Source organism: Hemiscyllium ocellatum, chromosome 39, assembly GCF_020745735.1.
Source record: "Hemiscyllium ocellatum isolate sHemOce1 chromosome 39, sHemOce1.pat.X.cur, whole genome shotgun sequence".
In the NCBI taxonomy this organism is placed as follows: Eukaryota; Metazoa; Chordata; class Chondrichthyes; order Orectolobiformes; family Hemiscylliidae; genus Hemiscyllium; species Hemiscyllium ocellatum.
Genome location: NC_083439.1, coordinates 1,543,013 through 1,563,995, shown reverse-complemented (window position 1 = coordinate 1,563,995; position 20,983 = coordinate 1,543,013). Strand labels below are relative to the sequence as shown.

General features: G+C 45.3%; 1 protein-coding gene across 1 annotated transcript in view; it reads left to right on the top strand.

Moving 5' to 3' along the window:
- Window positions 1-20,983, top strand: part of homer2 (homer scaffold protein 2) — an 86,873-nt gene that overhangs the window by 48,129 nt on the left and 17,761 nt on the right. The window contains exons 2-4 of the mRNA XM_060852821.1: window positions 8,148-8,304; window positions 15,692-15,823; window positions 18,262-18,354. Of these exons, the coding sequence (XP_060708804.1) occupies window positions 8,148-8,304; window positions 15,692-15,823; window positions 18,262-18,354 (382 nt within the window). The remainder of the gene's footprint in view (window positions 1-8,147; window positions 8,305-15,691; window positions 15,824-18,261; window positions 18,355-20,983) is intronic.

Below are 20,983 nucleotides of genomic sequence, written 5' to 3'. Positions count from 1 at the left end.
ACCCTCAATTTCTTTAGTCAACCAGCACTCCCTATACCTACCAACCTTTTCTTTCACCCTGACAGGAATATACTTTCTCTGGATTCTTGTTTTCTCATTTTTGAAGGCTTCCCATTTTCCAGCCGTCCCTTTACCTGCGAACATTTGCCCCCAATCAGATTTCAAAAGTTCTTGCCTAATACTGTCAAAATTAGCCTTTCTCCAATTTAGATCTTCAACTGTTAGATCTGGTCTATCCTTTTCCATCACTATTTTAAAACTAATAGAATTATGGTCGCTGGCCCCAAAGTGCTCCCCCACTGACACCTCAGTCACCTGCCCTGCCTTATTTCCCAAGAGCAGGAAAAGTTTTGCACCTTCTCTAGTAGGTACATCCACATACTGAATCAGAAACTTTTCTTGGACACACTTAACAAATACCTCTCCATTTGACACTATGGCAGTCCCAGTCTATGTTTGGAAAGTTAAAATCCTCTACTATAACCACTCTATTATTCATACAGATAACCAAAATCTCCTTACAAATTTGTTTCTCAATTTCCCACTAACTATTAGAGGGTCTATAATACAATCCCAATAAGGTGATCATCTCTTTCTTATTTATTAGTTCCATCCAAATAACTTCCCTGGATGTATTTCCGGGAATATCCTCCCTCAGCACAGCTGTAGTGCTATCCCTTATCAAAAACGCCACTCTCCCTCCTCTCTTGCCTCCCTTTCTATCCTTCCTGTAGCATTTGTATCCTGGAACGTTAAGCTGCCAGTCCTGACCATTCCTGAGCCATGTCTCTGTAATTGCTATGATATCCCAGTCCCATGTTCCTAACCATGCCCTGAGTTCATCTGCCTTCCCTGTTAGGCCTCTTGTATTGAAATAAATGCAGTTTAATTTATTAGTCCTACCTTGTTCTCTGCTTTGTCTCTGCCTGCCTTGACTGTTTGACTCTCTCCTTTTCCCAACTGTACCAGTCTCAGATTGATCTCTCTCCTTAGTATCTCCCTGGATCCCACCCCCCAACCCCACCTTACTAGTTTAAATCCTCCCGAGCAGCTCTAGCAAATCTCCCTGCCAGTACATTAGCCCTGTTCCAATTCAGGTGCAAACCATCCTCCTTATCCAGGTCACTTCTACCCCAAAAGAGATTCCAAAGATCCAAAAATGTGAATCCTTCTCCCATACACCAGCTCCTCAGCCATGCATTCATCTGCTCTATCCTCCTATTCTTGCCTTCACTAGCTCGTAGCATCGGGAGTAATCCAGATATTACTGCCCTCGAGGACTTCCTTTTTAAATTCCTACCTAACTTTCTATATTCACCCTTCAGAATCTCATCATTTTCCCTTCCTATGTCATTAGTTCCAACATGTACAATGACCTCCTGTTGTACCCTCTCCCCCTTGAGAACATTCAACACCCTCTCTGAGACGTCCTTGATCCTGGCAGCAGGAAGCTACACACCATTCTGATTTTTTGCTGCTGGCTGCAGAAATGTCTGTCTGTGCCTCTAACTAGAAAGTCCTTTAACATAATCGATTGCTTAGAACCCGACATACCCCTCATTACATTAGAGCCTGTCTTGATACCAGAAACTTTGCTGTCCATGCAACATTCCCCTGAAAGTCCATCACCCCCTACATTTTCCAAAACAGCATACTTATAATATACGGGGATAGCCACAGAAGACTCCTGTTCTACCTGCCTACCTCTCCTTCCTTCCTTTGAGTTAATCTGCGGCTTTTCTCTGCGGCTTTGATTGTAATCTTGATTGTATCTGCGGCTTTTCTCCCTTCCGATAACTGCCATTCATCACACTGCCTAGCTCTTGTAAATTCCTCATTGCCTCTAACTGTCACTCCACTGATCCATTCGATCTGATAGGATTCGAACCCAATGACATTTATTGCAGATATAATCTTCAGTAACCTGGAAACTCTCTGGAAACTCCCACATCCAATAAAAAGAGCATATCACTCTATTAAAGGCCATTTTGCTCCTACCAATCTACAGACCCAGAAAATAGCACTGTCTTATTACTCTATGAAACACTGATACAGGCTAACTTAATAATTTTGACTTCTATGTTTAAAATTTAATCAAGAGACAGATCCCAAAACATATACTCTAGAAAGAACCCACTCTACTCACTATTGTAGATTGACAGCAAGACTATACTTAAAACTATTCACTTACCTGTTTCTGTGCTGTGACCTCTCCCAAACAGGTTCCTCCAAGATCAGTTGTGAATTTTGCTGTTTGTTAAGTTTTCCTAGACACTTTCCAATGTCCGATACATGAATCCAAACAGGAAAGGCAGTTATTACACAGATTCCCTGCTGTGTCAGTTAGCAGTGAGGGATTCTCTCTCTGCCTCACTGACCATGTGCTCACTGCCTTTGTCTGTCTTTCTCCCTTTTAAAAGTGCCATTGTTTTGACTTTTTTCTTCTGCAAAGTTCCAAAACAATTACAACAGCATATAAAACAGTAGTTGCTGTTCCTGGAATTTGAGGAATTCACCTCCAACACCTAAAATACCTCAAAAAGGAGCAGCTGTTACAGCTTCAATTTTGTTTGCAAACATTCTCACTTTTTTTGTCACTACCTGGTTTCTACTCATCTTAGCGCCACACTGCTCAGCTCCTTTTTGTTTCTTATCTTCCCATCAAGAGTTCACGTCCATTGCTACCATCCAAGATCTCTGACCATTCTCCAGGTATAAATCTGGAGGGTCAGCATTGATGAACTATCCCTTCCTGCAGGAGACAGCAGCATCCAATCAACACATGAATCAGACCACAGGGCAGTGACTGGGACAGCTACCTGTCCAGTAAGTCACTTATACCTCTTCACTGTCCAGTTATACTCAGATTACGTTTAGGACCTTGATTTAAACAGATTCATTATTGCTTAAAAATTAGACTTTGTACTGAACTGGGTTTGACCATAAACTAAACAATCTTTCCTTTCACCTAGAAGTCTTTAGGACATGAATTAGAATAATGGAGTGAGGAAACAGCTCCTCAATTTGAGAGCCCTAATTGGACATAAAATAGAAACCAAGTTCATGACTTACCTTGGGTTTCTGCTTCAAACCATACACGGTTAATGAGGTCTTTACATAATGCATCAGTCAAGGTCAGATGATTACTATAGAATTTGTAAGATTTCTGTTCTGTGTGAGTGTCGGGCAGTGAGGGCTGCCAGAGTGGTGCATGTATGAGTTCAGGGATGTGGATTGAAATGCAGTGCAGTGCAGATTGTGCAAGGTGAAGCAAGTTGAGAGGATAGCTTTATGAGCATCAAGTGAGAGAACAGAATTATTACCTTAATTGCTCTGATGGAATCAATGAATTTCTTTCATTTCTGCAGCATCTCCTGGCAGCTAAACTCCAGGCATTGACCTTCATCCCTCTCACAACTGAGAGATTCTGGATCCGCAATATCAAAGCATCAGAGATCAGTTTCCAATGCACAACATGGGGTCACGGGAGTGCTTTACTTGCAAAAATTTCCCTCTTGTGCAGACTGTAGCATTCCAACTAAGAGGTTCTAAATGCTTGAAGTGATCTCAGAGACGTGGGAATTCTGCCCTCCCCAATGGGTGCATAGCCATCAGACAAAATGGGCAACACTGAGTACAAAGAGAAAGTGAGGACTGCAGATGCTAGAGATCAGAGCTGAAAATATGTTGCTGGAAAAGCTCAGCAGGTCAGGCAGCATCCAAGGAGCAGGAGAGTCGACGTTTCGGGCATGAGCCCTTCTTCAGGAATCTGAAGAAGGGCTCATGTCCAACTCTCCTGCTCCTTAGATGCTGCCTGACCTGCTGCGCTTTTCCAGCAACACATTTTCAACACTGAGTACATACTTGAATGTGGTCCCAGCATTTCATGTGCTGACCAGGAACTGCGTGAACAGAAATGTGCTATTACCCCTGTTCCCTTGCTCACCTTAAACCATCTCCCTACTCACTGTTCCCAGCTCTCTGTTCCCAGCTCTCTGTTCCCAGCTCTCTGTTTGCTGTCCTGTTCCTCTCTTTGGAGCAAGTTCCTGGACTGCTTTCCAAAATGTGTTTGATAAGGAACACCATCAAAGATTGCTACACCAGCTGACAGCACATGGTATAGGGGATAATGTATGAACATGAATCAGTGATTGGTTAGCTATCAGGAAGCGGAAAGTCAGGATAAACTCTTAAGTGTTGCGGGTTAGAATCCTGGAATTTCCTCCTTAACCTATGTCCTCCGGGTGCATAAAAAGTTGCTTTTGGATTGCCACACTGTAAGCAATGGACTGTCACAAGGATCAGTAACCTGGCTGCAGGGACTGAATGGCTGTTTTGGTACATTTATCGATGACCCCCAAAGTTGGAGGAGCTAGGGAGTCTGCAAAGGATATAGACAAGTTATGTGAGTGGACAAAAATTTGGCAGATGAAGTATAATGAGGTAAAATATGAACTTATTCACTTGGACAGGAAGAATAAAAAACAGTAGATTATTTAAATGGAGAGAGATTGCAGAATGCTGCAGTACAGAAGGATCTGGGTATCCTGATCGCTCAAATCACAAAAAAGTCAGCATAAAGCACAGCAAGTAATTAGGAAGACAAGTAGAATGTTATAGTTCGTTGAAAGGGGAATGAAATAAGGAAGTAGATAAGTTTTCGTGCAGGAATATAGAACATAGGAGGTACAGTTAGTAAGTTTGCAGATGACACCAAAATTGGAGGTGTAGTGGACAGCGAAGAAGGTTACCTCAGGTTGATCAGATGGGCCAATGGGCTGAGGAGTGGCAGATGGAGTTTAATTCAGATAAATGCGAGGTGCTACATTTTGGAAAAGCAAATCTTAGCAGGACTTATACACTTAATGGTAAGTGTTGCTGTGTTTCGGGAGTGTTGCTGAGCGAAGAGACCATGGAGTACAGGCTCATTGCTCCTTGAAAGTAGAATTGCAGGTAGATAGGATAGCGAAGAAGGTGTTTGGTATGCTTTCCTTTATTGGTCAGAGCATTGAATACAGGAGTTGGGAGGTCATGTTGCGGCTGTACAGGACATTGGTTAGGCCACTGTTGGAATATTGCGGAATAATTTGGAATAATTTTGGTCTCCTTCCTATCGGAAAGATGATATAAAACTTGAAAGGGTTCAGAAAAGATTTACAAGGATATTGCCAGGGTTGGAGGATTTGAGCTATAGGGAGAGGCTGAACAGGCTGGGGCTGTTTTCCCTGGAGCGCGGAGGCTGAGGGGTGACCTTATAGTGGTTTGTAAAATCATGAGGGGCATTGATAGGATAAATAGACAAGGTCTTTTCCCTGGGGTGGAGGAGTCCAGAACTAGAGGACATAGGTTTAGGGTGAGAGGGGAAAGGTATAAAAGGGACCTAAAGGCCAACTTTTTCACATAGAGGGTACGTGTATGGAATGAGCTGCCAGAGGAAGTGGTGGAGTCTGGTACAGTTACAGCATTTAAAAGGCATCTGGATGGGTATATGAATAGAAAGGGTTTAGAGGGATATGGGCGAAGTGCTGGTAAATGGGGCTAGATTAGCTGAGGATATCTGGTCAGCATGGACAAGTTGGACCGAAGGGTCTGTTTCTCTGCTGGACATCTCTGTGGCTCTACTAAATTGGTGGATCCACATCTGGATCAATGTCATAATTTGGGACTCCTTACTTGAAAAAGAATATAATTTGTGTTAGAGCAGTTCTGAGGTTATTCATTTGTCTGGTTCCTGGGATGAAGGAATTCTCCAGTGACGAAAGGTTGGGTCTGGGCCCATTGAATTTGTGAGAATGGAAGTGATTGTATTGAAACATAAAAACCCAAGGGGCCTTAATACTGAGGATACAGACATATTTCCTGTTGTGGGCGAGACTAGAACTAGAACTCAGTTTAAGAATAGGAGGTCTCCTTTTTGAGATGCTGATGAGGACTTCTGTTTTCTCTCTGAGGGTTGTTAGAATTTTCCTTCTTGAAAAGTCATGGAGGTTGGGTAATTGAAGATATTCAAGGCTGAGTTAGCCATATTCTTCCTGGTCAAGGAAGCTGAGAGTTACAGGGGGTGGATAAGAAGGTGGAGCTGAGAGCACAATCATATCAACCATGATCTTATTAAATACTGGTACAGGCTTGAAGGATCAAATGTCCCACTCCTGCTCTTATACAATAAAACAAGGAAGCACAGTTGCAGTTCTGACAAATGGTAATTGGATCAGATATTAACTCTGCTTCCTCTCCACAGATGCTGCTAGAGATGCTGAGTTTCTCCAGCAATTTCCATTCCTGTGTTCTTAAGTTTTCTCGTTCTCAATTAATTTACTAATATTAGGATTCCCATTAGTGTTTTTTTGTGAGGGAATCTTGGCTCCTCTTCCTGATAGCAGGGAAATAAGAAGTTGGAGATAATGTTCCCACTCTCAGCAGTTACTGCATCCTGTTGCTGATGTTGCTTTTGGATTGGGAGCTGGTGGGGAGGAGGAGAACAGGGAAGAGAGAGGGAGAATCCTATAGTGTGGAAACAGGCCCTTCAGCCCAACAGGTCCACACTGACCCTGTGAAGAGTAACCCACCCAGGCCCATTCCCCTACCCTATGATCTGATATTTACCCCTGACCAATGCACCTAATCTACCCATCCCTGAACACTATGGGCCAGTTCACCGAACCAGCTGTTGAGTTGTAATTCAGAACTTGCTGAGTGAAGCTCATTTACAGCCACTCATTGCTCCTGAACGGTGCTGTGTTAGTTGGTTGCTGTGTTTCGCTCTCTGCTGACATTTTCAGGTGCGATGCATCGTGTTTGGTAACTGTGGCAGGCACCCAGGCCAGCTGGCCCGTACAGCTGTGCCAGGTTTATTTTTCAATATTCCGTCCTGGGATATGAGTGTCTATGACAAGGCCAGCATTTTCAGTCCATCTCTAATTGCCCTGGAATTGGCCGTTTCTGGGGAAGTTAAGAGTAACCCATGTTACTGTGGCTCTGGAGTCACACATGTAGGTCAGACCAGGTAAGGATGGGCGATTTCCTTCGGTAAAGGACACTAGTGAGCCAGGTGGATTTTTACAACAAACTATGATAACATAGCTTTTCATTCCAGATTTATGAATTAAATTTAAATTTCCAGCTTCTAAAGGTGGGGGAGTGGGTTGGATTTGAACCTCTGGTAATAGCCCCAAAACATTTGCCAGGGCCTCTGGATTACTCATCCAGTGACGTTATCACAACAGACCATCTCTCCACACAGACAACTCTTCGCAGTCACCTCCAACACTGCCCATGGTCCCTTGTATCAACATCCCTTCAATTCCGGCTCTGCGTTATCCAATCCAATCCAGTCTTCAATGTGGCCATAATTTAACCTAACCCTGTGTGTGAAACTCTAAGTTCCCACCTGGCAGAGGTGGGGGAGGTAACAGTTGAATCATGGTTAAGTACTGTACCTCATTATCCCCTTCTCACTCCCATCTGCCCACTGCTCCCCCTTTCTCCCAACACTCCCCCTCCCCTCACACCCCCATACCCCTTTAGCCTTTAATTACAGGGAGGACCGGCTCCCTGAGGTCCTCTGAGGGTGGGCTGGTTATCCATTGGAAACGCTGCTTCTCCGGTGATGACCACCAGCCACTCTCACTCTCTCTCTCTCTCTGTTTCCTTCTGTGTTAATATTTAATGCCGTGCAGAATTGAAAATAATCTGACTCATTATCTGAATTATTTACTTGTCTGAACAGCAGCTTCACATAAACAGCAGCTGGAAGCAACTAGTGATGTATTTGTGTGAGAGTGATGAGTCACATGGTGTCCGATGGGGGTCTTGTTTGACTCTGTCCAACTGCAGGTCATTCTCAGAGGCCATTGCTGGGTTAATGGTGTCGAGTTGCTGTGGAGCGATGGGTAATGAGAGCACTTATGGGACCAGAACCTGCTCTGAGGTCATGTCTCAGTCACATGGTGCAGACAGTAATAGAGTAGGGTTGCAGCTAAATGCTGAGTCGGAAAAGATTTCGAGTCTGAACCTTGGAGCAAACTGACCAGAATCTCCAGGGAAAAGACTGATTCTGTAAAGTGTGCTCCATAATCGGCTCCATTCTGCAGCATCTCAACTAACATCAACTCAATGGCTGCTTCTCTCCCTCTCCTTCATTACAGAGAACAACCGATCTTCACCAGCAGAGCACACGTCTTCCAGATTGACCCAGCCACCAAGAAGAACTGGGTCCCGGCAGGAAAACAGGCTCTCGCTGTCTCCTATTTCTATGATGGGACAAGGAACAGTTACCGCATCATTAGTGTGGATGGAACCAAGGTGAGGAGCTGGCATTATTGAAGGGTGAGGGTTTGGCACTGCACATGGACAGGAGGTGATGTTGGTTGTTGCTGTTGGGTGTGGGGTGCGAGTGGGGGATCTATTGGATGGGAGCAGCCGGCTAGGTGTGCCCTCAAACAGAAGCAGTTTGAAGTGGGTGAGCTTGGAACCTGCTGTCCCAGTGTCAATGACATCACGGGAGAGTAGCCCCAGTAATGTTTTGAATGAAGTAAATTCCTTTTCGATGTTCTTTTCACAGAATGTGGACCTCAGTATCTTGGCCATCTTTCCCTGGCCATCCTTGTTGCTGTTGAAAAGGTAGTGCCGCCTTGAACCGCTGCATTCCATTTGGTGTAGCCACACCAACAATGCTGTTCAGAAGGACCGAGTGAAGGCACACCAATATCTTTCCAAGTCAGGATGGGGATTGATAGAGAACGGAGCTTGCAGGTGGTGGTGTTCCCATGGTTCTGCTGCTCTTGTCCTTCTAGATGGAAGTGGTTATGGGTTTGGAAGGTGCTGGCTAAGGTGTTTTGGTGAATTTCTGCAGTGCGTCTTGTAGATAGTACACACTGCTGCTACTGAGCATCAGTGGTGAAGGGAGTGGATGTTTGTGGATGTGGTGCCAATCAATGGGGGTTGCTTTGTCCTAGATCTTGCGAGTTGAGCATCTTGAGTGTTGTTGGAGCTGCACCCATCTAGGTAAGTGGAGAGTATTCCATTCATACTCTGCCAGTAGATAGTGGATAATTCACTTTTAGCTCCATTGGTAGGATCTGAAGCCAGGTCCCAAATCTTCCCAACCCAACTGTACTCATTGCTCCCAACCCCTATGATCCGAGCTGAAGCCATGACCCTTGAGACTCCAATCCCCCAGGCTTTCCAATGTTGTGTTTGTTCACAGGGTTGGGGGCAGTGTCACTGTCAGACCCAGAAGGTTTTCCTGTTCCAGGTTACCTTGGAGAAGATGCTGGTGAATCAATGTGAACTCTATTTACTGCCATTTCCCTTTCACAGCTTCACGTTTTTCCCAGGAATACCTTGTCCTGGTAGTTGCTGATTCCATATCTCCGATCCTGTTCCCAGCTGCTGACCTGTTCAGTGAATTGCGGCCCCATTACCCAGAACTTTAGGAATTGAGGTTTGGGATGGGAATTGGGAGGGCAATGGGGTGGCTGTGAGGGTGATGGGGAGGGCACGAGGGTGATGGGGAGGGCGTGAGGGTGATGGGGAGGGTGTGAGGGTGATGGGGAGGGTGTGAGGGTGATGGGGATGGCGTGAGGGTGATGGGGAGGGTGTGAGAGTGATGGGGAGGGTGTGAGGGTAATGGGGAGGGCGCGAGGGTGATGGGGAGGGCACGAGGGTGCTGGGGAGGGCACGAGGGTGATGGGGAGGGCGTGAGGGTGATGGGGAGGGCGTGAGGGTGATGGGGAGGGCGTGAGGGTGATGGGGAGGGTGTGAGGGTGATGGGGAGGGTGTGAGAGTGATGGGGAGGGTGTGAGGGTAATGGGGAGGGCGCGAGGGTGATGGGGATGGCGTGAGGGTGATGGGGAGGGCACGAGGGTGATGGGGAGGGCGTGAGGGTGATGGGGAGGGTGTGAGAGTGATGGGGAGGGTGAGAGGGTAATGGGGAGGGCGCGAGGGTGACGGGAAGGGCGCGAGGGTGATGGGGATGGCACGAGGGTGATGGGGAGGGTGCGAGGGTGATGGGGATGGCGTGAGGGTGATGGGGATGGCGTGAGGGTGATGGGGAGGGTGCGAGGGTGATGGGGATGGCGTGAGGGTGATGGGGATGGCGTGAGGGTGATGGGGAGGGTGCGAGGGTGATGGGGATGGCGTGAGGGTGATGGGGAGGGTGTGAGAGTGATGGGGAGGGTGTGAGAGTGATGGGGAGAGTGAGAGGGTGATGGGGATGGTGTGAGGTGATGTGGAGGGTGAGGAGGAGGGGGCAAGGGAGATAGTGGGGAGGATGATTGGAAGAGCAATGGGGATGGGGTGAGTGCGATGTGGAGGGTGTGAGAGTAGGAGGGTAAACCCAACAGCTGAGATCAAGGAAGCTGCAGGATTTGACAGTAATGGTGATACTCGAGTGTATGTGTTCCAGTTTCATTAAAGGTGGCATTTGTGTAAAAACAGCATGATTTGGAAGCAGTTATCACCAGGCTGCAGGCGAGTTTAGATTTAATCTGAACAGAAACTCGGCCAAAACTGGGTGCCTGAAAATAATTTGATTCTTGTTAGGTTACCATGGTTACATCACATTACGTGCTAACATCCAAACAGAGGAATGCAATATCTTTAAGCTAAAAATGGCTTTATACTGCAGAATTGCAGTGAATTGTGTTTGATTTAAGTAGGAGGGCCACAGGACATCCTCTGTGCAGAAATAGATGGGACTGGAATCATTCTGCTCACCGTAAGGCCTGCTCCCGGTAACAGGGGAGCTCGGTGATTAGCAGCTGCCCTTATGGAGGGGGTGGGAAGGAGAGGGGAAATGGTTGAATCAGTTTTTGGGTGTGTTTACCAGGCCACTAGGATAAGAAATTACCACTAAATTCTCTTGTTGGCAATCAAATGTTGATTGTCCTCTCCCACGCAAACACTCAAGACTGAAGCTGGGCCTGTTACCGTCTGGAGCTTCATATAAAGGCTAGCAGATTGAACATGGGACCAGTCACCACAGAGCTTCACCAAGTGGGTGCAGCCCATCACAGGTGAAAGTTGACAATTGCTGTGCCCTCCTGAACCAATTAATAATTTATGGACTGTGAGAAGTATAGTAGGTAAACAGATGAACTTAGGGCATGGGTTAGTTCCTGGGAGTACGATGATATTGCTATTACTGAGACTTGGTTGAGTGAAGGGCAAGACAGGCAATTAAATATCCCAGGACATCCATGCTTCAGACAGTATAGAGAGGGAGGCAATTTAATTTAATCTCTTGTCTCCATGCCTGTTTCTATCAATCTTGAAAAATGAGAGTGTGGGAATTTTCTTGATGGATTTAAGAATTGGTGGAATGGATATGTCTGTGTCAACAAAGCTGGGGTCGGGGAACAAGGTTCAATTCAACACTGACTGTTCAGTGACTCTCAGATTATCCACCACCACAATGTGGCCACCCACCCAGTTTTCAAGACAATGTTACTCCTCAACCAACACCATTGGTACAGACCATTAGCCACTTACCTCAGTTGCTCGGAGGGCATTTGATAAGGCACCACACATTAAGCTACTTAATAAAATGAGAGCCTACAGTATTAGGTTAATACATTAACATGGATTGGGGATTTCCTAAATAATAGAAAACAGAGGGATAAGGATGGTAACCCATCGTGAATAACTAGTGGACACTGGGATCAGTGCTAGGACCACAATTATTTACAATATATATTAATGACTTGGATGAGGAAAGTGATCACCCAGTTGCAAATCACCAAATAACACAAAATCAGTTGGGAAGGCAATTGGTCAGAATGATACAAAGTCAGCAGAGGGATATAGACAATGAATTTGCAAAACGTTGGCAGATGGAAAATAATGGGCAATTTGGCAGGAAAAAGAAAGCTGAATATTATTTAAATGAAGAAAGACTGCAAACACTGGGACAGAGACTGGTATGCAAGTTCAGCAAGTAATAGGCAAGGCAAGTGAAATGTTGGCCTTTAGTTTCAAAGAGAATAGAATATCAAAATAGGGAAGTGACAGAAATTGTGAACTGTTACCCTTGTTAGCTGAAGTATCTGGGACCATGCAGGTCAACTCTGATTGGTCAGATTTTGCCATGGGAAATGTAATAGGGATCGACCATCTTTGTGACCCTGTGCTCAATTTAAAAGGCACAATGTATGGACAGATTCCCTTTGCTTTCCAAGAACAGGGTCTTGTGTGAATATACAACATATGAAAGTTAATCACACACAAACCCAACTAATAATCTGATCTTGATTTCGATATGCACCAGTTATATAGGTAATAAATAGAATAAGGTCCTACAAGCAGAATTTAGGGAGTTAGGAGCCAAGTTAAAAAGTAGGACCTCAGAGGTAATAATCTCAGGATTGCTACCAGTGTCACGTGCTAGTCAGAGTAGAAATGAAAGAATAGGCAGGATGAATGAGTGGCTTGAGAGATGGTGCAGGAGGGAGGGGTTCAGATTTTTGGGACATTAGGACCGATTCTGGGGAAGGTGGGACTATTACAAATTGGATGGTCTGTACCTGGAGCAGACTGGAGCCAGTGTTCTTGGGGGTGGTTTTGCTAACGCTGTTGGGGAGGATTGAAACCAATGTGACAGAGGGATGGGAACCAAATGAGAAGATTAGGGGACAGTAAACAGGTAGTAACTAAAGCCTGTAAGGAACTAGAAATGAAGTCAGCATGACTAACGGGAAGAGTAGGCAGGGAGCAAATGATGAACACAAAGGGACTGGTGGTTCGAGGTGCATTTGTTTCAATGTGAGAAGTATAGTAGGTAAAACAGATGAACTTAGGGCTTGGGTTAGTACCTGGGAGTACGATGATATTGCTATTACTGAGACTTGGTTGAGTGAAGGGCAAGATAGACAATTAAATATCCCAGGACATCCATGCTTCAGGCAGGATACAGAGGGAGGCAAAAGGGGTGGAGGAGTTGCATTACTGGTCAGAAAGGATATCCCAGCTGTGCTGGAGGAGGGAACTGTGGAGAGGTCAAGCAGTGAGGCAATATGGGCAGAGCTCAGAAACAGGAAGGGTGCGGTAACAATATTGGGGCTGTATTACAGGCCTCCCAACAGCGAGCGTGAGAGAGGTACAAATATATAAACAGATTATAGAAAGATGTAGGAACAACAGGGTGGTGGTGATGGGAGATTTTAATTTTCCCAACATTGACTGGGATTCACTTAATGTTAGAGGGTTAGATGGAGCAGAATTTGTAAGGAGCATCCAGGAGGGTTTTCTAGATCAGTATGTAAATAGTCTGGTTCGGGAAGAGGCCACATTAGACCCAGTGTTAGGGAATGAGCCCGGCCAGATGGTTGAAGTTTCAGTGGGGGATTACTTTGGGAATAGTGATCTCAATTCCGTAAGTTTTAGAATACTCATGGACAAAGATGAGAGTGGTCCTAAAGGAAGAGTGCTAAATTGGGGGAAGGCCAACTATAGCAACATTCGCCATGAGCTGGGGAATGTGGATTGGGAGCAGCTGTTTGAAGGTATATTTGATATTTGGGAGGCTTTTAAAGAGAGGTTGATTAGATTGCGGGACAGATATGTCCCTGTGAAAATGAGGGATGGAAATGGCAAGATTAGGGAACCATAGATGACAGGTGAAATGGTGAGTCTCGCTAAGAGGAAAAAGAAAGTGTACATAAGGTCTAGGAGACTGAAAACAGATGAAGCTTTGGAAGAATATTGGGAATGTAGGATCAATTTGAAATGAGGAATTGAGAGGGCTAAAAGTGGTCATGAAATATCTTTAGCAAACAGAGTTAAGGGAAGTCCGAAAGCCTTTTATTCATATATAAGGTGCATGAGGGTAACTAGAGAAAGAGTTAGCCCACTCAAGGACAAAGGGGGAAGGTTATGAGTGGAGTAAGAAAATGGGTGAGATTCTTTAATGAGTACTTTTGTGTCCGTATTCACAGAGGAGAGGGACATGACACATGTTTAGGTTAGGGATCGATGTTTGATTACTCTCGGTCAAGTCGGCATAAGGTGGGAGGAAGTGTTGGGTATTCAAAAAGACATATTAAGGTGTACAAGTCTTCAGGTCCGACCGGATCTACCCCAGGATACTGAGGGAAGTGAGATGGGAAACAGCTGGGGCCTTAACAGATATCCTTGAACACAGGTGAGGTCCCAGAGGACTGGAAAATTGCTAATGGTGTTCCCTTGTTTAAGAAGGGTAGCGGGGATATTCCAGATAATTATAGACCAGTGAGCCTGACGTCAGTGGTAGGGAAGATACTGACGTATAGGATCTATTTACATTTGGAAGAAAATGGGCTTATTAGTGATAGGGAACATGGTTTTGTGCAGGGAAGGTCATGTCTTACTAATTTAGTAGAACTCTTTGAGGAAGTGACAAAATTGATTGACGAGGGCTGTAGATGTCATATATATGGACTTCAGTAAGGAGTTTTATAGGGTTCCCATGGTAGACTGATGGAGAAGGCGAAGTAGCATCGAGTCCAATGTGTGCTAGCTAGATGGTTAGAGAACTGATTGGATGGTAGAGGAGGCAGAGAGTAGTAGTGGAAGGGAGTTTCTCAAAATGGAGACCTGTGACCAGTGGTGTCCCACAGGGATCCGTGCTGGGACTACTAGTGTTTGTGATATACATAAATAATTTGGAGGAAGGTTTGAGTGGTCTGATTAGCAAGATTGCAGATGACACTAAGATTGGTGGAGTAGCAGATAGTGAGGGGGACTGTCAGAGAATACATCAGAATCTAGGTAGATTGGAGAGTTGGGCAGAGAAATGGCAGATGGAGTTCAATCTGGGCAAATGTGAGGGAATGCATTTTGGAAGATCCAGTTCTAGAGTGAACTCTATGATAAATGCAAAGGTCCTGGGAAAATTGATGTACAGAGAGATCTGGGTGTTCAGGTCCATTGTTCCCTGAAGGTGGCAACGCAGGTCAGTACAGTGGTCACGAATGCATACGGCATGCTTTCCTTCATCAGACGGAGTATTGTGTAGAGTTTCGGTCCGCAGCAGGCAGTATGATGACCATACTCAGTCAACCAATGTCTGTTAAAACTCAACATACAGTATGTTAAACATTAGATGAGATTCTGAAATGGGACAGCATTTACGAAATAATCCTGACTACACTCTGGAAACCATGATATGATTATGAGTCAGACTTGCAGAATCTTGCATTTATGTGTGCTGGAAGCTGCAGTTATTCACACATGGGGCTCTGTTCTTTGTAGGCAAAAGGAATTGTCTGTATTTAATATTTTTCATTGAAAGTATATGACCCTTCCTGCTTTCGCCATGGCAACACCCTGCCCAAACTTGCATGGTCTGAGTTTAATCAGCTAAATAAGATTAACATTTAACAGTTTCTGCTGCATTTCTATTTGAACTGTTGTCCAACCAAACCCACCGTCTCCTGATTTCACATACATTGATATTCCCTTTTCTTCACTTGGATTCTTGTGCCTAAATCCTGATGGGGGTTGGATGAAAAGTAACTGAGAGAGGGAAGGAGATAGTTGAGACTGACATTGGTAACCTGGTGCTGGTCAATTGGAACAAGGTGACAATAACCTGGATCCTGGCATTGAGGTAAGAAATTGAATGTGAAGGAATGAGCACAGAAAAACAACTTGCAATCATTTTCTGTTTTGAAGTTTTGGTCTTGATGGGATTTTCTCTGTACCTCTCTGCCAGGTAATCATAAATAGCACTGTCACCCCAAACATGACCTTCACAAAAACCTCACAGAAGTTCGGTCAGTGGGCAGACAGCCGAGCAAACACTGTCTTCGGGCTGGGATTCTCTTCTGAGCAACAATTAACCAAGGTAGGAATCTGACCTAGGCGGAGAGGTGAGGCAGGGTTGGGGGATGGGATAGAGAGGTGTGAGGGACAGAGGGTGAGGATGGGGTGTGGGGGGAGCTGAGGGCGGGGGGGGGGCAGGAGATAAAGATGCCTCAGTAAAAATTAGATGGGGGTGTTGAAGGGTCTGTGGAGAGGGGGAGTGAGGGTTGATTGATGTAAGTGTGAGGGAAGGTATTGGAGGGAGGGGTAAGTATGGGGATGATGGCTGTGAGGGTGGTGGCTGTGAGGGTGGTAGAGACAGACAGTCCCTCAGCATTTAAGAGGTATTTAGATTCACACTTGCGATGTCAAGGCAAGTGCTAGGAGATGGGATTAGAACAGTCAGGTGGTTGTTGTTGACCAGTGCAAACGTGATGGACCGAAGGGCCTCATTCTGTGCTGTAGATCTCGGTGACTGTCTGGCATATATGTGAGTGTGAGAGGGGGGGGGGGGGGGGAGGAGATGCAAATTGTAACTGACAAGATATTTGGCAGGTTGCCAGATAGTCATCAAGATCTACAGCACAGAATGAGGCCCTTCAGCCCATCACGTTTGCACTGGTCAACAACAACCACCTGACTGTTCTAATCCCATCTCCTAGCACTTGGCCCATTGCCTTGACATTGCAAGTGTGAATCTAAATACCTCTTAAATGCTGAGGGACTGTCTGCCTCTACCACCCTCATAGGCAGTGAGTTCCAATTCCCACCAGCCTCTGGGTGAGATGGTTTTTCCTTATATCGCCTGTAAACCTTCTTCCCCTTTCCTTATACCTGTGCCTCTGATCATCAATCCCTACACCAAGGGGAAAGATTGCTTGCTGTCGATCCTATTGCTTCCCCTCATCATTTTATGCATCGCAATCATATTCTTTCTGTCTCCTGTGCTCTAAGAAAAACAATCCCAAGTCTGACAATTTCTCTTCATAACTGAAACTCTCCAGACTAGGCAACATCCTGATAAATCTCCTCTGCACTCTTTCCAGTCCTATCACATCCCTCCTATAATGTGGATTCCAGAACTGCACTCAATACTCTAAGAACAGTTTAATGAGTGTTTTGTCCAGCTCCCACATAATCTCTGTGCCTCGACTAATAAAAGCAAACATCCTACATGTTGTCTTAACCATTTTATCCAGCTGTCTCAATAAATGAAGGGACTGGTGGACATGTACACTCTGATTCTCAGTGCTTCCCAGGGTCCTACTATTCATCATGTATTCCCTTTCTTCATTTGACCTGCTAAAATGCATCACCTCACATTAATCTGGATCAATCAGTCCAACTGACCGGCCTGTCTATACTCTCCTGTAATCTAAGACTATCCGCCTCACTAGTTGCCCACCAATTGTCGGAACATCTGCAAACTTACCAACTGACCCTCCTCCATTCAAGTCTAAATCGTTTATGTATACCACAAACAGCAAGGGCCCCAACAGTGATCCCTGTGGGACTCAACTGGACACAGAATTCCAAATACAAAAACATTCCACGGCCATCACCCTCTGCACCTTACCACTCAGCCCTTTCTGGATCCAATTAGCCAAACTTCCTTGGATCCAATGGGCTCTTACTTTTGCTTTAAGTCTCCCATGTGGGACTTTTCAAAAGCCATGATGTGGAGATGCTGGTGTTGGACTGGGGTGGACAAAGTCAGAAGGCACACAACACCAGGTTATAGTTCAACAGGTTTATTTGAAATCACAAGATTTTAGAGCTCTGCAAGCTTGTGTTATTTAAAATAAACCTGATGGACTATAACCTCATGTTGTGTGACTTCTGACTGCATTGAAGTCCAAGTAGCCTATGTCAAATGCATTGCCCTCATCGATACACCTGGTTTTCTCTTTGAAAAATTCAAGCAAGTTGGTTAGACATGACCTCCCCTTAACAAAACCGTGCTGACTATCCTTGATTAATCGCTGCCTCTCCAAGTGCAGGCTAATTCTTTCCCTCAGGATTGCTTCCAATAGCTTCCCCACTATTGAGTTTAGATTCATTGACCTATAGTTTCCTGGGTTATCCATTCTTCCCTTCTTGAAAACCAATACCACACTGCATGTACCCCAGTTTTGTGGCACCTTTCTCATGGCCAGGGGGAACTGAACTTGTGGTCATGGAAGTGCTTTTACTCTTTGTGAGGGCCGAAGGGGTAAAGAATTCAGATTGTTTTAGAATAACAGAAAAGTTTAGGTGGTCAGTAAATGTTTTCAAGATTGCGAATACCCAAGTAACAGAATAAATGGGTTCAATGGGATTTGTAAAGAGAATGACTGCGATTGGGATTGGCTCATTGGTTGTACAGCTGCTGTGATGGAACCCGAAGCTTTTGCTGAGTTTAATTGCCTGTGACTCCTGCAGCCAAGGTTTAAATATTACAAAGTCCCAAACACTCCATAACTCAAATTCACTGTTTTGCAGTTTGCAGAGAAATTTCAGGAAGTTAAAGAGGCAGCGAAACTGGCAAGAGATCGTTCTCAGGAGAAAACAGAAACATCAAGTAATCATTCTCGTGTAAGTAATTCTGCCCTGGATAGCGAAATTATCACTGGAATTCCCTGGAATTCTCACACGAACAGGACATGGCTGTTCCTACACCACATGGACTGCAGGATCGCTTCCCTTTCACCAGAGTGATTGAGTCTCCAGTGTGGGCCCAGCTAAGATGCTTCTATCCCAAATAAGAAAGAAAATCTGAGCTCCAGGGATATGTGGTTCCTGCTCAGGCTAACAGGGAGTCTCATTATTGCTGTCCATCTGATATAGGTGCTGACACTGTGTGGGGCCATGGAGATTGAATCAGGGGAAGTGGAGAGATCCCAGACACTGATAGATCTGGGGAGGGGGAGCTGTGTGGGACTTCGGAGTAGTAGCAGTGATACTGAAAGGAACAGTGAGCACAGAGGAGTCCCAGAAAGAGACAGAGCAAGGGGTGGGGATCTGGTTCAACAAAACCAAAGTGAGACAAAACAGGTGAGCAGGTCAGTAATTGATGGGTGGTTCTCCCTTGTCTCTTAGTCATGGTCATAGAGATGTACAGCATGGAAACAAATCCTTCAGTCCAACCCGTCCATGTCGACCAGATATTCTAAATTAATCTAGTCCCATTTGCCAGCACTTCGCCCATATCCCTCTAAACCCCTCCTAATCATACATCCATCCAGATGCCTTTTAAATTTTGTAATTGTACCAGCCTCCACCACTTCCTTTGGCAGTTCATTCTAGACACTTCTGTAGGCCACCCCTCAGCCTCCGATGCTCTAGGGGAACATAGCTCCTGCCTAGTCAGCCCCTGTCTATTCCTGATAAAGGGCTTTTGCCCGAAACGTGAATTTTCCTGCTCCTCGGATGCTGCCTGACCTGCTGTGCTTTTCCAGCACCACTCTAATCTAGCCCCTGCCTATTCAGCCTTACCCTATTGCTCAAACACTCCAAACCTGACAACATCCTTCGAAATCTTTTCTGAACTCCTTCAGGTTTCACAACATCTTTCCTATAGCAGGGAGACCAGAATTGAACACAATACCCCAAAAGTGGTCAAACCAATTTCCTGTACAGCCACAAAACTACCCTCCAAACTCAATGCACTCACCAATAAAGGCAAGCATACCAAACGCCCTCTTCACTTCCCTATCTATCTATGACTTTACTTTCAAGGAGCTATGAACCTGCACTCCAAGGTCTGTTTGTTCAGCAACACTCCTCAGGGCCTTACCACTAAGTGTATAAGTCCTGCTCTGATTTGCTTTTCCAAAATGCAGCACCTCACATTTATTTAAGTTAAACTCCATCTGCCACTCCTCAGCCCATTGGCCCATTTGATCAAGATCCCGTTGTTATCTGAAGTAATCTTCTTGGCTGTCCAATACACCTCCAATTTTGATGTCATTTGCAAACTTACTAACCATACCTCCTATGCTCACATCCAAATCATTATGTAAATGACAAAAACAGTGGACCTAGCACTGATCCTTGTGGCACTCCACTGGTCACAGGCCTCCAGTCTGAAAAACAACCCTCCACCACTACCCTCTGTCTTCTACCTTGAGTCAGTTCTGTATCCAAAAGACTAGTTCTCCCTGTATTCCATGTGATCTAACTTTGCTTACCAGGTGTGTTCTGTGGCTATACTCATTTCAAACAAGTATGCTATTTTGGAAAATGAAGGGGGTGATGGATTCTCAGGGGAGCGTAGCACGAACAGCCAAGTTTCTGGTATTGACACTGTCTCTAATGCAATGGGGGCGCGTAACGTCAGGTTCCAAGAGATCAATTGTATTAGGAGATTCGCCAATCTGAGGTACAGATAGACATTTCGCCAGCAACGAAAAATTAGAATGGTGTGTTGTTTCCCTGGTGCCAGGATCAAGGATGTGTCAGAGAGGGTGCAGAATGTTCTCACGGGGGAGAGGGGCCAGCAAGAGGTCATTGTCCACATTGGAACCAACGACATCGGAAGGGAAAAGGTTGAGATTCTGAAAGGTGATTACAGAGAGTTAGGCAGGAATTTAAAAAGGAGGTCATTGAGAGTAGTAATATCTGGATTACTCCCAGTGCTATGAGCTAGTGAGGGCAGGAATAGGAGGATAGAGCAGATGAATGCATGGCTGAGGAGCTGGTGTGTAGGGGGAGGAATTCACATTTTGGGATCATTGGAATCTCTTTTGAGGTAGAAGTGACCTGTACAAGAAGGAAGGATTGTACCTAAACTGGAAGGAGACTAATATACTGGCAGGGGGGGGTGGAGGTTGGGGAGTTGGGGGTTTGGTGGGACCCAGGGAGATGGTGAGGAGAGAGATCAATCTGAGACTGATACAGTTGAGAACAGAAGCGAGTCAAACAGTCAGGGCAGGCAGGGACAAGGTAGGACTAACAAATTAAACTGCATTTATTTCAATGCAAGGGGCCTAACAGGGAAGGCAGATGAACTCAGGGCATGGTTAGGAACATGGGACTGGGATATCATAGCAATTACAGAAATGTGGCTCAGGGTTGGGCAGGACTGACAGCTTAATGTTCCAGGATACAAATGCTACAGGAAGGATAGAAAGGGAGGCAAGAGAGGAGGGGGAGTGGGGTTTTTGATAAGGGATAGCATTCCAGCTGTACTGAGGGAGGATATTCCCCGAAATACATCCAGGGA